The sequence below is a fragment of the Chamaea fasciata genome, unplaced genomic scaffold (genome assembly GCF_029207755.1).
Source record: "Chamaea fasciata isolate MVZ Bird 193981 ecotype frontalis unplaced genomic scaffold, bChaFas1.0.hap1 SCAF_21, whole genome shotgun sequence".
Lineage (NCBI taxonomy): Eukaryota > Metazoa > Chordata > Aves > Passeriformes > Sylviidae > Chamaea > Chamaea fasciata.
In genome coordinates this window covers 7,902,989-7,921,765 of record NW_027094106.1, presented here as the reverse complement: position 1 = coordinate 7,921,765, position 18,777 = coordinate 7,902,989, and the positions used below count along the sequence as shown (strand labels likewise).

At 42.5% G+C, this 18,777-nt stretch overlaps 1 protein-coding gene across 1 annotated transcript in view; it reads right to left on the bottom strand.

The window, feature by feature from the left end:
- Positions 1–2,195: 2,195 nt before the first annotated feature.
- Positions 2,196–18,777, bottom strand: part of ULK2 (unc-51 like autophagy activating kinase 2) — a 36,939-nt gene continuing 20,357 nt past the window's right edge. The window contains exons 14-28 of the mRNA XM_066201701.1: positions 18,444–18,504; positions 18,115–18,207; positions 15,046–15,183; positions 13,887–14,032; positions 13,571–13,651; positions 10,585–10,871; positions 10,286–10,476; positions 9,539–9,648; positions 8,566–8,718; positions 7,746–7,954; positions 6,315–6,493; positions 5,327–5,445; positions 4,819–4,976; positions 4,151–4,286; positions 2,196–4,059 (exon numbers count right to left, since the gene is read on the bottom strand). Of these exons, the coding sequence (XP_066057798.1) occupies positions 3,992–4,059; positions 4,151–4,286; positions 4,819–4,976; positions 5,327–5,445; positions 6,315–6,493; positions 7,746–7,954; positions 8,566–8,718; positions 9,539–9,648; positions 10,286–10,476; positions 10,585–10,871; positions 13,571–13,651; positions 13,887–14,032; positions 15,046–15,183; positions 18,115–18,207; positions 18,444–18,504 (2,129 nt within the window). The 3' untranslated portion in view covers positions 2,196–3,991. The remainder of the gene's footprint in view (positions 4,060–4,150; positions 4,287–4,818; positions 4,977–5,326; positions 5,446–6,314; positions 6,494–7,745; positions 7,955–8,565; positions 8,719–9,538; positions 9,649–10,285; positions 10,477–10,584; positions 10,872–13,570; positions 13,652–13,886; positions 14,033–15,045; positions 15,184–18,114; positions 18,208–18,443; positions 18,505–18,777) is intronic.

The window sequence follows — 18,777 nt, the reverse complement described above, 5'->3', positions numbered from 1 at the left end:
AACCCGAGCAGCACTCGACCATAAAAGCGGGTACAGAGGATGAACAACAGGGAGAGGTTTTTAAGGAACCTACAGGAATCAATGCAGCTCAGTTCATTTATGGCATCACTTGTTTTGAAAGCTGTGGCTGATCTCACATTCGCAAGAAGGAGATACTGTTGTCACACAGAGCCCCGGTCTGTGGGCTGCATTGTGGACAGAGTTCAGGCCATGGAAAATGTGAAAGGGACACAAAGAAACAATGGGAATGATTGGCACAAGGGCCGCAACAAGACTCAACAGCCCCACTGGCACTCGGTTGGCTTTCAGGCAGCGAGCAGGGGGGAGCCTGCCGTGCACAAAAGCCTATTGAAAAGGTGTTTGCCCCAAGGAGCTGTGCCAAGGCTTCCTTCAGCTGGGCTCCAGCTGACTTGGAGACCTCAGGAGAGGGGTTACCCCGATGGACTTCACTCCTCTGCAAAAAGGAGGAGCTGTGGGGACACTGGGAAAAGCCACAGCCAGGGCCATGGCTCAGGTCAGATGGGGAAGGTCAGGATAAAAAGAGATTTGCTTAAAGACTTGAAAGACATCCTGGACAGTCAAAAAAGATAGTAGCAAGCAGAGCTTAGAGAAGACAAAAAAGAAAAAAAAAATCAAAGGATCAAAATTTAAATTTAACCCCCCTCCAAAATAGGAGAGGAAGCAGGAATCAAACAGGAGGTGGGTCACAAGTCAGGTCACAAAGCCAGCCTGTATAAATTTCAAAGCCTCAACTCCTTTGAAAGCAGCAGGATCCAGCTTTCCCTGCTCCAGATGAAAAGCAAGTTCCCCTTTTTGGTGTAGCTGGGCACAGCACTGGGACATGGGTGAATCACAAGTTACTGCCTCTGAACCCTGAGGTGATGTGGTAATACAAGATAATAGCAAGAACTATGCAAAACTCAGGCACTCCCAGGAACACCTCCCTCCTCAAAATGCTCCTTGGAGTAACTTGTAGTATCTTAGTTGCAAGTTAAATTATCAGGATTTCCTCCTCTGTGTCACAGGAAGGGCTGAGAGTTCAACTTCTGGCTTATGAAAAGCAGCAAATGTCAGAATCCAAATGTGTTTTACTTTCCTCAGCTGACATTTTGTAAAATGGACAGAGTGGAGCAAGTGCAGAACACTCAAGGAGATGCTGGAGAGCTGAGCTAGAAAAGCACATCAAATCTCTCAAGTTCTATCTTTCAAAGGCTGCAGGAAAAAAAAAAAAAAAGTATTTGGTAAAAACAAGCACCTGCTGTTCAGCACAGAGAGCCAAAGACAGAGGACAGCTTCAGGATCCTTGTGGAATGAGTTTATGCAGAAAGACAGGCCATGAACATTGGTCTCCTCCTCCTGAAAACAGCCAGCAAGAATAGCCCTTTTCTTCTCCTCCTGTTTGTGCAGCTGTAGCCTTGCTGGCAAGAGGGGAAGGAGAATGAGCTTGAATCCTGAAAGGAAAGAAAGAAACCCAACAAAACCCAGTGAGTTCCTGAGAAAAGCAGCCTATCTCCTAGACTTGTGCATTAAGGCTGTTGCTTTGTTCCTAGATTCGGGCGCAGACATATCATTAGCATTCCCAGCTTGCTCCTTCCTCATCCTCTTTATGTGCCACTCACAAGTGGAGGGGTTTTTTAATAATAAATTTGCTAGTACAGCTCAAAAATACAATATCCACAGAGCAGCTACCTCAGCTGGGCAGAAGGTGCAAGCTGTGAGGTGAACAAAGCCCATTTTTTGTCAGCTTTGGATAGAAATTGTAACTTCCTGCCAGCTTTTGTCAATTAGCTCTGTATATGCTGTCCTGGCAGCCCAGACAGCTCCCCTTTGCTAGAGGCAACAAACAAGCACCTTGTTGAAAGATCATACAGCTGTTACCCAGGATCCTACTTAGCATTCTTATTTTCCAATCCAAGTTTTAAAAAAAAAAAATCTGAAAAAAAAAAAAAATAAAAAAAGCAGCAGGGTAAATTGTCCTCCTGAAGCCAGGGAAAAACAAACTCAGGGACACTTTGTGCCAGAGCCATCCAGAGATAATGAACTCAAGGATGCTGCCCCATCCTGCCCTGCTGGCAGGTCCAGCTGCTGAGGGGAACATTCAGCAATTTCTTTACCCAGGCAAAGTAGAGAATTTTTCCTAAATTTAACACCTCTGGTCACAGAGACACAGCAACTCAGTTGTACCATAGAAACACTTCTAGTGTCAGTATTTATTTTTTACCTTAATATACATTTATACAGGCCATAATAAAAAGGCTATTACGCAACAGTTCAGTGAGTTATTACCTAGTTCCAAGAATAATGCATGCAATTACAAAGGAGAGGTAGAAACACCGTATTAAAGACCTAAAAATACAAACATTATATAAACAAACACTTTCAAATTAACTGTTGGAATTTCATACAGATAAATAAGGTAAAAAGTACATTACTCTGTCAAAGTAAAGGAAACACATGGTTATCCCAACACTGAAACAATATTTTGATGTGTAAGCCCTGTACAACTTTGTCAAATAGTTCAGACCACTGTGTTTAAGAGGATTAAAATGATTTTGTCCTGGAGAATGGTTTATTCAAGTATTCAAGCAGTTGAGTAACAAAAAAGTCCCAAAAATAAAGTATAGGAACCATTTCCAGAGAAGCTGATCTGCCTAAAATACTTTGCAAATCGCTGTCCTGATGATCTCATGGGATGCTTGAAATGACAATGCCTATAAGGCTAAATGAAGCTTCCCACCTCTCCCCCAAAATGCACACAAAATAATCCTGATTTTTCACACACTCTATATGTAGAGATTCTACATCATTTTATCAGCATCTCAAACCACAACATTATTTTCTGGTTTGTTTTTTTTTTTTTTTAATCTTTTTTTTTTTTTTGCATGGTTCCTTGCAGAACCTTTCAGTTTACAGTATTTATTGTAATACTGCCCAAGAAACAAACTACAGAGAACTGTCATTACACCCCTAAAGACTGCAGGCATTAATGCACATACTGCATGCACAACAAAGGATGCAACCAAATCTATAGAAAAAGCAAACAACCAGCAACTCAACATTGCTATTACTGAGAAAGTCCAGAGCAGTAGTTACTCAAGTATTAGACAAATAGGTATAAAATGGAAAGGTTCACATGAATACAAGTTTTTACACAGTTTGTTTGAAAGTCTTCTAGAAGCTACATTTGAAATTCTGAAAAGAATTTTATGTACACTGAAATGAAATTCAGCCAAGTCCATTGTGCCTTCTTTCTCTAGATTTTTTTTTTTAATACAGTTCTTCAAAAATGAATATACAGTTGCTTTAGTAAATTAGTGCAAAACAAAATATTTTGGAAGAAGATCATCAAATTGTATCCACATCAGCTGAAAACTCCCTGGGGATTTTGCACAGATGGAGAGAATTTCTTCCATGCCCACTTTCCCCCCGGGGTAAGAGCATGTTTGCCATCCCTTCATATGACAACCTGAGCCATGTGTACAATCGGTGAGCTCCCAGACAAGGCAGCTGAGCCTCAAAAAGCTTCAAGCAGCACTTGCACATGGTTAGGGTTTCCCAAATTCACTCAGCCACATTTTACTGAACAGCTTAAAAACTCTCGAGGGAATCTTCTGAGGGAAATGTCTTTTTTTTTTTTTGTACCTGATGCAGAAGGATCCGTTCTCTAAAAACCTCACGAGGAAAAAAAACAACAAACCCTGATCATTCGAGTTCAAAGCACACGTACAAGGATCAGTTTGAAATGTGAAGAGAGATTCTTTTAAATTCTGTTGCTAGGAAGGAAAAGGAGCTGCTGGATCGGTAAGGCAAGTGTACTTTTGGAATTTCTCCTCTTTGAATATGCTGCTGTTTCTTTGGTAGTCACCACAGAAATGTAAGAATCATCTTCCACGTGGGGCAGAACAAGGACAACAATGAAGCTGTAGTGAAAAAAGTGCAGTATCACTGATGTGGTCCCTTATGTTCACACCATCTGGTCCTCAGGATATTCCTACTGCTCATACACAGCCACTGTGCTGTAGCAGAGTGCAGAAAGCCTTCGCTCAATGCTGGATTTATCTGCAGAGAGAGGCACAAAGGCAGGTGATGACCAGAGCTGTTTTACAACGTGAAAATTCCATGTTAATTTTCACTATTCAGCTGAACTTACACTTGTGTACGTTTTCTATATCTGCAGGGTCTTGCAGTATTTTAGTCAGCCCCTCCAGCAGCAGGGCTGCCTTGTGGTATCGATATGTGATATCCTCAGTTTGCTGGAACATCTCATCCAGAGCTGCCGACTGCACCTGCAATCAGTCAGGACAGTCAGAAACTCTGTTAGGCAAGTGGCCAAATGAAAAATTCAGAATTAATCAGCTAAAAGAGTCATTAAGAAACTATTTTTCAGCTTTGATTTAGCTGGTGTGGTGTTGTAACTAAGGCAACAAAATGAAGGTGGAACTAGGTGATCTTTAAGGTCCCTTCTAAACCATTCTGTGATTCTGAGAGGACACAGCTCCTGTGCTGTGGTAACTGAGAATATTCTGTGTAAAAAAAAAAAAACTATAAAAGCATTTTTGATATGAATAAATATGCTCGTTTTTGCACCTGCACTCTCTTGTAAAAAACAAATTAATTGTGCACAACACCACCGTTATCAGGGTTAAGCACAACATTTGCCACAATCTTTTGTGTGAGATAAGAATTCCCTCTCATCACTAAAGCAGTTAACTTTCCTTTGCGGTGACTGAAAATATCAATTCTGTTTTCTGGTTATGTAGAAGAGCTGTGTGAGAGGAGGCAGCAATTCCTATGGTTCAGGGAAGAGGAGGCACTTACCATTTCCACAGCACAGCTGTAGATGAGTTTCTCTGCAGTTACACTGTTGATTTCATCAATGAACCTTTGCTTGTCCGAAAAGAAACGATTCAACTTTTCTGTCAATTTTTTGCACATTCCAATACAGAATTTGTATCTCTCATTGAGGCTTTTCACAACTGGGAGAAAGGTAAGAAGAAATTAAAAAAAACCAAACCCAAACAGCAACTTAGCCTAAGTTCACCTTTGCAAAGTAAACTTGTTTGAACTTGCAGTTTTACTGTTTATTTACTCAACCACTTCTATGACTTGAGTATCTATCAAATAATTTCTATTTCAAGTTAATGAATATCCATTTCCTAACTGTTTCTGGCTGTTTACTATCAGAATTGTGCAACTGTACATATCTACACATCAGTTCTCCTGCAGAGAAGAATAAACAAAACAAATGTTGCAACTTAAACTTTTTGAGTGATGTATCAGCAAAGAAAATTCATGAGCAAAGCAAATTAAATGATATTGCATCTACCTTGCTTAACAGCAGTGGATGGGTTTAGTTTCCCAGATTTGACCTGTGCTTTGGCAAGATGCAGAGAAGATGCCAGTAACTGGGCAGCTTTCATATACAACACCAGCTGCTCCACTTGTCTAGGGAGAAGAGGGAAAAAAAAGTAATTTATGCATCAAACTACCTTTTTTGAATGCACTCAAGCCAGGAACAGACACCACTTTTGAATCACAGCATCCCACAGGATGCAGCAACGGCAGAAAAGGAAGACAGATGTTTAAAATGCAGCTCCACCCCTCCCCTCCCTTCCCTTCACAAACACTCTGTCATGGGGTGAGGGGACATCTGCTCATTTAGGAGCTGCAGCAGCAAAGATAAACTGTTTTAAATGCAGACATTTGAAAAAGGAGCACTTATTTGTGGGGACTCTCTGCCCGAGGTCAACGTCTCACCACAAGTGACTGGGTGTACTTTTCATTTCCTATCCCCCTGGAATTCTCAGATGTGAAAAGCAAACACTCGACAGGGGTTTTCTGTTGGGTTTTTATTACTTCAGGAAGAAGGCAGGAAGTAGAACTGCCCTTTCCCACCACTTCAAATTTCTCCTATTTCTCCTTGTTTTTGATTTGGTATTAGGGCTGATTGACTGTTTTTTTCCAGTGAAACCAAATTTGGACATTTCTTCTCCCCTCCCAACCTCCACCTCAGTGCTTCAGTCAACAGGAAGGGATGAGGGCTCAGATCTGCCAGAAGCTGGTATTCAAGTTTCCATGCTCAAAAATGCACTGCTGCACCTCAAGCCTGAACTCAACACTTTCCCCAGAAAAGTGGCAGACCAGGAAAAAAATCTTTTGTCTTTGCTCTTTGATCTGTCTTCAGCTGTTAAAAAAAATAATTCCTATAAAGATTCCCTACAGGAAAACAATCGCTCCCAGCAAAAAGGGCAGAGTTCCAATATGTTTTTGGTGTGTTGGATCTTCACTAATTGTCTATCTGACTGCATACTCACCCCCATTCTTTGCTGAGCTGGCTGATCTGATCCACAACGATGCTCTCCTGGATCTGGTACAGTGACACAGCAGAAGTGCACAGGTCTGGGTTCCCTCCCCTCACTGCTGTCAGATCCAGAACACACTCTGTGAATGTCAGCATCATGTTTAGGTGACGCAGTGTGTCTGTGTGCTCTCTCTGTCAGAGGGAAAGATGACAGCAGTTTAACCACTCTAAGCCATCAGCCACATTTAAAACTCTTGTTAATCATTTAAAGATTTCTTGGTGTGTCAGTTCTGTGCAGGAATCACATTGTGGTAGAGGCAGCATTGGGGATGACAGAACCAAATGGGCCCCAACAGATCTGGACTTGTTCTCCTCTTTGTTAATGAATTCAAGATATTGTAGCTTATACTGGAGTGTCTTTCAACAAACCCAAAGGAATTGGTACATGGAGTTCTGAGTTGAAACCTGAGGAACTAAAGGAATCACAAGTGGGACAAATTACTTATTTTATCATCAGTGACACAAAAGTATGCTTGGCACTTGTGTGAGCAGCCAGGAGGAACATTTGGCTTTTATTATGTAATAAACTTCATACCTACAAAAGAACTGATCTGCCTCACTCTAATTCACACTTGGTTCTGGAATTAAATTGTGTTACAAGGTGGCTGTTACCACAGTTTACAATTTAGACTAAAAACTTCAATGGGAGTGAACAACTCACTGCTGCTCTGTCAGTAAAACACACAGCAAACACACAGAGTTTCTCCTCAAAAAGAAGCCTTCAAAACTAATCAAACATGTCTTAGCAATGTTTGTCATATTTTCATTAATAATACAGGTCCAAATACATTTTAAACTCTGCCTGTGGGAAGAATACAGTGCACTGATAAGTATTCATGTTGTAAGAGATATTCAATAGGGACCCAAACACCTTCCAACAAGATGTGAATGAGAAACCAGAACAGCAATCTGTCTTGAGAAATGTACACTCCAAGAATAGCATTCTGGTGAAAGACCACCCCAATTTGTGTTTCTAAAGTGTCACTCCCCCACACATTTTTAAAAAATATAGGACAGTCTTCCCACAAGTAGGACTGAGCGTCATTCCCTGACTGTGAAGAAGCAATGAAATGCCCAGAGGGGCTTTGTTACTGTCAGCACCCACATCCATTGGCATTTAACAGAGGCCTCTCTGGGAGGCTCTGGTGGACAAAAGCAGTCATGTTCCTTTGGTTACCTATTCAAACATATGAAATGCCAGCAATAACCACCAAAGAGAAACTGGCAACTACAGACACAGCAATATTTTCAACATCTTAAACGAAAAAACCAACACGTGAGATAGCGCAGAGGAAACTACAAAGCACACGAAGCAATCCTGCTTTTACCACATCTGTTTCAGCAACATCACACATTAGAAAACACGAAATGATTGTTTCTATACCTCCATTAAAGTTTCCTCAGGCAATTCAGGAGCTTCAAAAGTGATGAAGCCCTCTAGGCTGGGAGGGGAAGTACCATAAGGGATGTACTTCAGGCTCGGAGCCGCCTCGGCCCCCGGCGGAGAGGAGCCCATGTAAATGCCAGGAGGAGAGCCCATGTAAACACGGCCACTGGTGGAGCACAGAGACCCTCCAGAACTGTTTGATCCCACTGCAAGGAGAATAACACACACACATTCAGTCTGATTCAGCACTGGGGCTGTGGGTGACAGCAGGTGACACGTGAGGAGCCAGCACAGTCCCCCAAGGGAGTCTCCTCACTGCTCCTTGCATGGCTCTGCAGAGCACAAAGGCTGTTCTGTAACAACAGTGACAGCTCCTAACAGACTCCGACAAGGAGTTCAGGTTGTGCTGTGGTTCACACTGCTCACCTGAAGTCCCTAACCTTGAGGTCTCTGATATCTGACAGCACAGCTGTCTCTTGCCAAAATGCAGGCAGCTCCCACCCTCGGTGAGCTCTTTCTGGGACAATGCATGGCAGCAGGCAAAAATCAGAATTCTGACTTTTCCTCTCCAGCTTTGCCATAGAGATCACACTCCCAGAAAGGGAGTAAAGCTGTGTACACAGGAGGTTACTCACTGCTGGACTGTAAATGTGTGCCTCTGACCCTCTTTAGGGGGGAAAAGGCAGAAACCATCTGATATGGATCTGTATAACCAGAGCACTTTTACTGTAGGCCCTGTGCAAGGTAGCAAGCAGGCCCCAAAAGTGGACAAGCCCAAGTGCTGCCTTTGAGAAATGTCCACACAACAAAGTCTTACCTGAGGTGGTTCTGGTTCTGAGGACCATGTGGGTGCAGGTGGGAGGGGTGGCACTGCTTGGAGGAGACCCCACAGTGAACATGACAGCCCGAGAACTTGCCCCACTTCCCATGGATGGAGTTGCCATTGCAATTCCATAGGCGCCTGCTGGAGCTGGGAGAGAACATTTCAGCAAGTTAGTCCCTATTCCATGTAATCACACCAAGAAGTAATTATATGCAGCAAATTGGAGCACTGCAACACAACGTGCTTTGATGCAGATCCAAGCCCTGGACTAGTTAGAGATTCTCACAGGAAATAAAAGGAGCTGCTGAGTGGACAGTCTTGGTGAGACAAAAATATTCAAGGTGCAGCTTAATGTATCTTTTTACTTTCAATATCTCAGTGTTCTACTCCCACCCAGAAAAGAGCAACAGAGACTCCCTGAGAGCCTGAAGATGTCAGTTTTGCAGCAAAAGATCCAGCAGAAAAATTCTAAAGGGAGATCATGACAGGTCTGGAGGCGAAAGACCAGCTCTGTCTGCAGAACTCCTTCCACCTGCTCAGAAGGGAGAACTTCTGGTGGCAAGGGACAAGCTCAGGGAGGAGGAGAAAAAAACCCAACCAAACACCCACAATTACATAAATTGGCTTTCATATGAAATCGAGGTGGAATTAGAAAATGAAAAGCCACAAATGCTAAATTAAAAATGAAACCAAACCAGAAAATCCCAAAGCCCTCCAGCCAACATAGGCAGTCAAGATATTTCTGTGTTTAGCACAGAAATAAGTATTTTCCTGTCTCAGTTATTTTTAAAGCTATGCTAAAGAAATGGAACAGATCCCCTTAAACATTAAAAAAACCCCTTCTGTGCTGAGGCTAAAAATTGTCAGAACCAATTCTCTGAGTTGGAAGCAGAACTGTGATCCAGCTGGCATTCCATAAAAACCCAGGCACAGGGAAACAGCTTGGATGCATCACCCTGATCCTTACCTGTATCCATTGGCCTCTCTGTGTTGAGACTGTCAGTACTGCCTTGGTATAACTGGCCTCCAAGGTTGGTCTTTACCTGTTGATCTGACAGCTTCCCAGTACTAACAGACCTGGACAGGAAAATACATGAATTCCAAAAAAAAAAAAGTTATTTGGGAGTATCATCCAACTTGCAACTAAGGATAACTAAGATTCTTGGTATTTACTACAGAGAATTTTTCAACAAATATAGAGAAAGTATTAAAATCTTGCTTATTATCATGGATCTTCTAAAATAGAGCAAACCATAAAAATAAAGAGACCTTTTCCTCTTGAAAAATTTATATTGCAAATTTTGTCACAGAGGTTCTCAAGAAAAAGCTGAACAGGCTTTACAGAGGCAATGAAATTCCAGATTCAGCTAATCAAAACAAAAGGGAACTAGACAGCAACACAAAGTGCTTCAGGAAGTCTCTGCTATATTTATAGCCAGTACAAAATGTTTCTGTTGCACACACCAAACCTCAGCATCCCCTCCCAGCTTTTTCACCCTCTGAGAGTTGCTGTGTGCAGTTCTGCTGCCCAGCTGCCTCCCCCAGGGATGCAAAGTTTCTCCTAAAGCAAAAGGGAGAGCTCCAAGTTATCATATAAACAGAGAGCTTTGGGCAAATATCTCTTATAAACACCTCACCTACCCAAAGATACCCCTTCCTCTTCCAAAATTAAGCCTGAAATTTGATGAAATGTTCTGCTCCTGGCAGTGCCTACCTGCCAAAGGTGGTTTTGCTGTGCTGTTCCGCCTGCTTGTCAGCTGCCTGGCTGGAGTGGAAGTGTGTGAAGTCCCTTGGGTCAGTGATATCTTTAGGCTGCAGTGGGGTTTCAGCCAAGCCCTGGCGATTGGCCAGGGCCAGCAAGTTGGAGGAAGCTTGAGTTTTAGGTATTTTGAAAGGAGCTGTTGCCTTTAAGAATCAAGAGCAAGAACACAGAAAAAAAAAAATCAATGTTAGAACCCACAAATATTCTCTGTTTCAGGCACTGTGTTACAGAGGATTGCAAATTTAACAAACCTTAGTGGGAGAGCCGATGATTGTTGGCAGTGGGGTTTTGAAGAGCCAGTCTGAGCTCCTGGGTGAGGATCCCATGTGCTTGGTAGGGGATGTTCCCAGGCTACCCGGCCTGCTTGGCTGTGGAGAATGACCGTATCCATACCCAGCATAGGATGGGCAAACTGGGTCTGAGTGCTGCTTTCTGAGCTTCTGCTTGTTTTGGTAGATATCTGTGAGAGTAGGAGCACTCTGCAACCTCGCTCCCATCAAAAGTGACTGCGGAGACTGAGATGGTGGTATAGGAGAACCTGGGGAGATGACAAACAGTAAGGTAAAATTCTACTTGCAGTGCTTGCAAAGTGTATTGATGAAGCCCAAAATTCCAGAGAACAACATTAAACTGCAAATATTGAGATGTGTTTCATCATTAGCTCACTAGATAGCAAGTTCAAATGGATTATTTGAACTATTGCTACACCACACTCCAAGCTGCCAAATAGGCACAATTTCAGGCTGACAGCTGTCCTGGCAGCTGCAGTACATCTAGCAACCTGCACCAAGACAAATAAAGTGGTTGGATTCAGCAGGAATGGCATAACCAGCATTGAAATTCCAAGCTGAATAGAGGTTCTCTGGGTCTGGAATGATATTCTTACAAACGAGAGCGTGAACACGACATCGCATATTAACGACTTGTTTTGTGTGTAATGACTTCATTTGCAGACACAAAGGCAGCTCATGTTCCTGCAAGAAAACTAGGTACTAAAGAGAATCAAATTATTCAGATGGAACAGTTTGGGGACATTACTTTGAGCAGTTGTTTACTTTTTAGTCTGTCAGACTGAATCTTTTTTCAAATGCTGACAGAGGAAGTCCACACTTAGGTACAAGTGCAGTTTCTCTAAACCAAAAGGCAGAGCTCTTAAGTTATCATTTAAACAGAGGGCTTTGGGGAAATAACTCTTATAAACACCTCACCTACCCAAAGATGCCCTTCCTCTTTCAAAATCAGGCCTGAAATTTGATGAAATGTTCTGTTCTCGGTGTATGTTTTTATGTCTCATGATAGGGAACTGTGCAAAGTTACAAACAGTACATCAGACTTCAGCTTTATGGTCACAGCTACCCAGAGAAAATGCCTGTTACCTTCAAGAACTAACACTGAAGTGAGTTTCACTCATTTAAAAAAAAAAAAAAAAGAAAAAAAAAAAAAGAAAAAAAAAGAGAGAGAGAGAAAAACTGAACCATACAACTAGAGGTTTTTAAAAGCTGGCCACCAAGAATCTTCTCAGAGGCTTCATTTCACAAATACCTGCTCAAAAAAACCACCCCCAACTTCTTGCAGTTTGCTCAGTAAAGTGCCCAGCTGTTACAACACGTCTTTCAGCCTTCTTAAGCCCATGTTTTTGCTAGTTGGATTTTGAATATGAGCTACTTCATCTTGATTTCATTCCACTCCATTAGGCAGCATGTTTCAGAACAGCCTGTCTGCCTGCAGCTCTAGCAGAGGGATCAAGTCTATTTCTCATTAACTTTCCAGCCAAGAATTTGCTTGCCTGGAATCCCTCTGCTTGTCTGTCTCACAGCACTGGAAAGTCTTCACCTGTCCTTTTAGAATCAGTCTGAAATCTCACTGGTTACTGTTCCAGTGCTGTTGCCACCCCAGGGAAGGCTTCTGAATTAAAAGTGTGTCCTCTGCTGCCACTGGCAGCAAGAACAGCTCAATTAGTTCAGAAGCTGCATTACGAAAGACATCTTCAGTCCTTAGAAAAAGCTCAGCTCAGATGACCTCACCTCACCCAAAGCAAAAAAACTGCTTCCCATGCCCATTTCAATGCTGAGAAACAGACTCACTGCAATTTGTGGTATTGTACAAACAGAAAGACCGCTGCAGTCATTTCAAATTAAGAAGTGAAACCAAGGAGGAAAACAATGCAGAAAACATATGAAGAAATGAAACATTAAAACCCCTGCCAGCCAGAAAAACAGTGCTGTGGTGCAAGTTAGTTTGATACTGGCAAAAGGCACTAAACCAACAGCCTGACGAAACTATCCAAAGAAAAGTTGCAACAAGAAAAGCAAACACAGTGCTTTGTCTTATCTTCACACACACCCCTTTTCACTTTTTAAGAGACCATTTCATATCTAAGGATTCACTCATTCCTTTTGTTGAGCCAGCCAATGGCACAGCAACTATAAAGGCAATTTTTGAGACGCATCATAGAACTTATTATGGATGAAATCATTTCCAGACATGGCTACTCCAAGAACTGAAGGCTCTATCATGTCCAGATGGTTTTGGACAAGTGTTAAATAGGTGAAAAACTCACAATGAAATTTCAGTAACACATCTTATGAAGTCCAAATAAAAAGTATAACTAGTATTTTAGTTAGAGAATAAAATGCACCCAAAATGTGCACAGAGCAGAAGAACAAGCTGCTGAATTGTATATCCTTATACCAAATCCTTCTGGCATTACAGTGCAATTCCATCTTAAACAGTCTCAGAACATCTTCAAGTCCTATTTCTTCCTGATTTTTTTTTCCTGCTGGCATGCCATAATAATTTATGACTTGCAAAGCTTGCTGACTGCTTAGCAACAGTAACATCAGATCCCAGCCGATTTCCCAAGGGAATGACGAAAACGTGTTGCACGCTGTGCACTGGCAGCTCTGCCTCCCTTTTCTGAGAACTGGCATGACAGAGCTGGTCTATCAAAACCAGATTCTGAGAAGCATGTTACTACCATTCATTATAAACCAGCCCTGGTTCAAGGCAGGCTTCATCAGAGTTGTTGTTCCATCCTGAGAATAAGAAATTTCACTTGCTGACTTATTGTGTAGGGAATTAGTTACGGGCAAAGGTGTCACCAGGCCACAAATGGGCTGTTTCCACAAGAACTCAGGGTCTCCTATTAACCCATTCTAAGGTGTGTTGGCTCTCCTACCCCTTCACAAAATGCTCTTGAAGCTCTATCAAAATACTGTATTGTCCAAAGTCACTCACCTGAGAAGTTTCTACTCCTTGATTCATGTCCTTGGAGTTGTCCACAACAACAGTGCCCGAGCTGCTCAGGTATGGTTCCAACTACGCAAACAAAACCAAAATGTGGATTTACACTTTCTACTTCACTTAAAAAGATAAAGGAAGTGAAAACCTAGTTAGTTTACTTCTGTGAGCCATTTAACAGAAATTATTTCTGCACACACAGCCTGGCTTGGGCAGGTTGTGGTTTAAGATTAATTTCAAGCAAGAATTAAAAGAGTTCTGAATGACTGCTCCAGATAAAGCTTTCCTAATTGCTAAGCACTGCTGTGCTTACCTAGTGGTGAAGGAGAGTATGGTCTGGAAGATCCTGTGGACAGCCTGCGCCCAACGCCCTGGGCAGTGTCAGCTGGCACTGGAGAGCACGAGCCCATCTTCATGAACCCCATGGGGCTGGTGTTGGAGCGTCTCACAACCCCGGCTCTGCCAGGGGAAAAGCATGGTCACACACACTGTGCCCACTGGTGCCTTGAGATAAGCTTCAGGATCCCCCCTGAGGAGTCTGATCAGTTAAAGGAAATACTGGCATTTCAAGAGAAAGCTAAGAATTTAAGCTAAGCTTTCCTACTGACAATAATCAAGATTTAATTCCCTTTGTTACCACAGACTTTTAAATTTTGAATGCCATAATAGTCTGTTAACTGGAGAGCATTAAAGCAGACTTCCCTTAGTACACCCTAATCTTCATAAAACTTGATCAACATTTTTTTTTTTTAATTCACAACCAAGTATTGCTGTAAATGCCCATTTTTTAATCAGCAAAGATTCTGACAAAAAATTCATATTGGGTCTGGAATACAAATCAGATAACTGAAAACAGATTATTTAAGGGAAAGTCATTTCCCTGAATGCAGCAACTATAATCAAATCAAGGATCCTGGAAAAAAAATGCAAGAAACACTGAGTTTTGTTTTTGTAAATATCTCCAGAGTTCTGAGTAGTCCATTTATGAGTCTTTGACCTTCACCAGCCTGATCCTGTCGACCACAAGGCAGAGAATAAGCTTGGCTCACTAGAGCTTTGTAAAGAGACAAGCTGGTTAATCAGCATGCCAAAAATTGTTTCCTTGATATTCCACAGAACAAAGCATTCATCTCATCACTACATGTGTGAAAACAAAACATAACTTATTACTGACATTTCAGTTCATGATGTAATGCCATGCAATACACAAAGAGCAGCAAAAAAGCAAGACTTCATCTTTTTACCTTCTTGGGTTGCATTTTGAGTGAAAGAACAAGCTCATTTTGTTTCCATGAAATATTTCAAGTGCCCATCCAACAATCTTGAGATTGTGAAAGGCTTTTATTTGTTATCATTGAAACATCTCTTTAGCGTGGAAAAAATAATGACATCAGCAAGAAAGCAGGGACATCTGCCAGGGTCCAAACAGCAAGCAGACCCAAGAGAAAGGAGTTCAAAAAGCCCAGCCTCACCTGGGTGATCCGTGGGGGTTTGACACGGGGCTGGCAGTGGAGGAGAGGTTCTGTTCTATGCGCTGGTAATTCCGCAGCTGGGTGGGAACTGGGATCGGCGCCGTCTCGCTGCGGGGGGACACGGAAGGCTGACAGTGCCTGAAGTTGGAAGATGTGGAGACAGGAGATGAGTACAGGTAGGCAGGTCTCACTCTGTCTCAGAGTTGTACTGTAGGAATTTGGAGAAAATCTAGGAAACAGGCAAATAAACTTCTTCTGTGCTCCGTGGGTGCGCTGTGATCTCGGCTTGTCCCAGCCCAATACTGCATGGGGGAGGATCAGGAACTGTTCAGGACTCCTTGCCTTCCCTGCACTGGCTGGGATCACATGGAGCTGGGAGTCAGCCCTTGGTCACACATCACTGAGATCTCCAGATCCCTCTGACTCCCTGCCAAACCGCCTGCTGTGTTTACCACACTTGAAAATAACGTTCTAGGAAAACCCAGGGACAGGAAGTTCAGAGCAGGGCTGGAATGTGGACAAAAGCCACCGAAGCACAGGCAGAGATATCCCCAGAGACACTGTGAACTTGCAGGAAGAAAACATGTTATGTAATGCAATAACCAACCCCTGACAGGAGCAGCCAAACCACACACCTGAACATTAATCCACAGATTCCAACTGTAGATTGCCCAAGTTCAGCTGCAGTGTCAGTGACCTGCCTTGCCTCAGTGTGGCTCCTGATAAGGGACTCAAACCACTGCACATAATCAGTAACCAACACTTTTAAAGGAAAACAGAATTCAACGGAAAGAATTCCAAACAAATGAGCTGTCTGGAAGATAATCGTTTTACTATCTGGTCCTTTATTGACCATGTCTTTGAAGGAAGATTATAAATTCTTAGAAGAAATGTGAAAAAAAATTCTCTAGAAGACAAGACTCACTGGCTGGCTCCAGCTGAACAGAAATCTGGGTTTTCTTACTGTAATTGTCCTATTCTCTTTGTTACCACTTAGAATGAAATATCACTTCCTAATAGGCACAGAACTTCCTTAGCAAAAAAAGTAAGTTTGTCCTGCTGTTGCCACCCATTTTCTGGATCCCACAGAGTAATTTGGAAGTTGGCTGTGGGCACACAATCAGCAGAAAGCCTGAAAACTTCCAGGCAAGGAGGACTCCCAGGTGGAAACCACAGGAAGGCTGTGGGCAGCCTGCCATGACTACACAGCACAAGGAGCACGGGGAGCCTGTCCCCAGGAGAGGGAAGCAGATGTTATTCAAACTGTGGCAGTGACACTCAGGAGACCATGAAGGCACTTCAACTTTTAAAGAACTCAGCACAGAAAATGCCTTTCCCTGCTCTCACAGAGGTAAGTCCTGACAAGCTGTTGAGCTGTGAGCAGACAGGAGGCAGCAGTGCTGTGTCAGTGGGGTGCACAGGCACAGCCCCATCGGGGCTCCCCAGCTCAGGCCCAAGGCTGAGCTCTGGCCAGCCATCCTCCAGTCTGATGTGGTTTGTTACCAGTCAGAGGAAATGCAATACAGATGTCTGCAGAGCTGCATGCAAATCCTGTTCCTCTGAGATCCAGAGGACAAAACTGGTAATAAACCACAGGAGAGCGAACCACCTCGACCTAATCTGCCCATTCTGGCTGGGAAACTGTCTGTTAAGACACACAACACAAAGCAGTGTTAACTATGGGCACAATTAATTCAGTTTCATCAGCTAATCAGAAAGATTCACTGTTTCACAGGGCATAAACCTTTTGTAAAACACCAAAAAACTGAAAGAAACAACCCACAAATAATGAAAGAATATTTGTCAGGCAATAAAAAACCAAACCCCCAAACCAAAACCAGCATCTTGTAGAATATTAGACACTCTGCTTTCTTCAGACCATGCCCCATGCAGCCCCAAATGCAGTTAGTGAATTAACTCAGCCAGCAATTAAATCAAACTATTATAGTACAGAGTGTGAACAGTAGGCACCTATTTCTAATCACATGACCATTTAGCTCTTAGTGATGTACAGATAACACAACTGGCATATTTTCAAAACATTTCTAACTCTAAAAACTCTGCCTGACACAACTTAAAAAAGGAAAGAACAGTGTGTTTATACTACATTGTCCATGGCCAGTTCAGAGCAAATGGATGTCTACAGGCACACCATCCCCATTATCTGCCCTTAAACATAAAACATGAGGCTAAAAGCTGTATTGACAGCCCGTGTCAGCAGATTTCACCAACTGCACAAAGATCAGCACAAAGTAACAAACTTTTCTTGTGACAAGCATTTCTAAACAAATAATGCTGACTTGCAGCCCTCCAGCACTGGCACAAGCCAAAAATGCACCCAACATAACAGCTTTTTTCCCCAGTTAGCCACTCATCCTCTTTCTGTTTGTACTGAAAACATCATGAAATTCATCACTTGAACAAATTCTGCTTAGATATTCCATGAGTAGTTAAACACCATAATTAAGCTTTACATTTTCCAGTGTAACACAGGAAACATTTCAGGCCCCACTGATGAAAATCAGTTCTATTTTAAACCAGCAGAAACTGAAGCCTACAGCCATGTGGAAGAAAGGGGTCTTAAGCACCAGTCCTGCTGGTGGAAAACCTGCAGTACATGTTTAGCTCCTTCATGTGACTTTGGCATCTTGTGAGACACGACCGTGAAATTCACAATAATCACTTGCACAAAAGCCACACCCAGTGACCAGACAAACCAAGCCAGCCACGAGACACAAATCCACGGCAATCTGGGCTTTCAAAGTTCCTCTTCTCTCACAACCACTTCTTAAAATGGATCGGCATTCAGCATCTTGATTCACTATACGAAGGCTGTGCTTCCCAACTAAAAAGGACAAGTCAGTTATATCCCTAAATTTCTGCTTTTAAACAGTTCAAAATTTAAACAGCTCTCAACTCCTTAAGGAATCTTTTGGGGATGCACCAGAGAAGGCATGAAGGGCAGAGAGCATGGAGAAAAGAGGTCTGGCTTCTATTTTTAGTCCAGTTTCACAATTAAAAAAAATAAATAAACCAAACCATAAAATAGCAGAGAATCTAAAGCCACACCTGTTAGCTGTACCAGAAGCAGCACTTCGAGAAGAGGCTGAGGATGGTTTCTGTACAGTTCCTGAGCTTCCAGAAATAGTTAATGGTGACTGCCTGTGAAAACAAAAACCACTGTCAAAAGACAGGTCCTCACACCAGAGAAACTCTACTTGGCAGCAAAACTTCCTGAATTCAAGCTGTTTAGATACTCAAATTCAATTCTTGTTAATCTTTCAGAAAACCCACAGAGCTATGACGACCCAGTGCCAAAAGCCCAGAACCCCTTCCTGCAGCTGCAGCATCAGTTTTAGAAGAAGAGGTTTCTTTTGGAAGAAGCTCAGCACACCTACCCTCCACACATCAAGAACTCGCTGGAAGCCCTCCTGCCAGCTGCTCCCAAAGGCATATCATCTGCAGGAGGGAACACATGGAAAACCCACGTCAGCAAGCAGAATCATACCAAAAATTAAATTTCCAATATTGCTGTTGCAGAAAAACATTTCTATGGATATACTAAAAGGTTTTGTGTAGGAAAATATCTCAAATGTGACTCCCAACAAAAACAGAAATGGGGAAGGGAGTTCTTTACCAAGTTATTTTGCTGTTTGTGGGTTGTTGCCATATTAATAATAATTTTGAAATAAACTCCATTGTTTTAGGAGTACAAGGTATTAGCACTGGGAT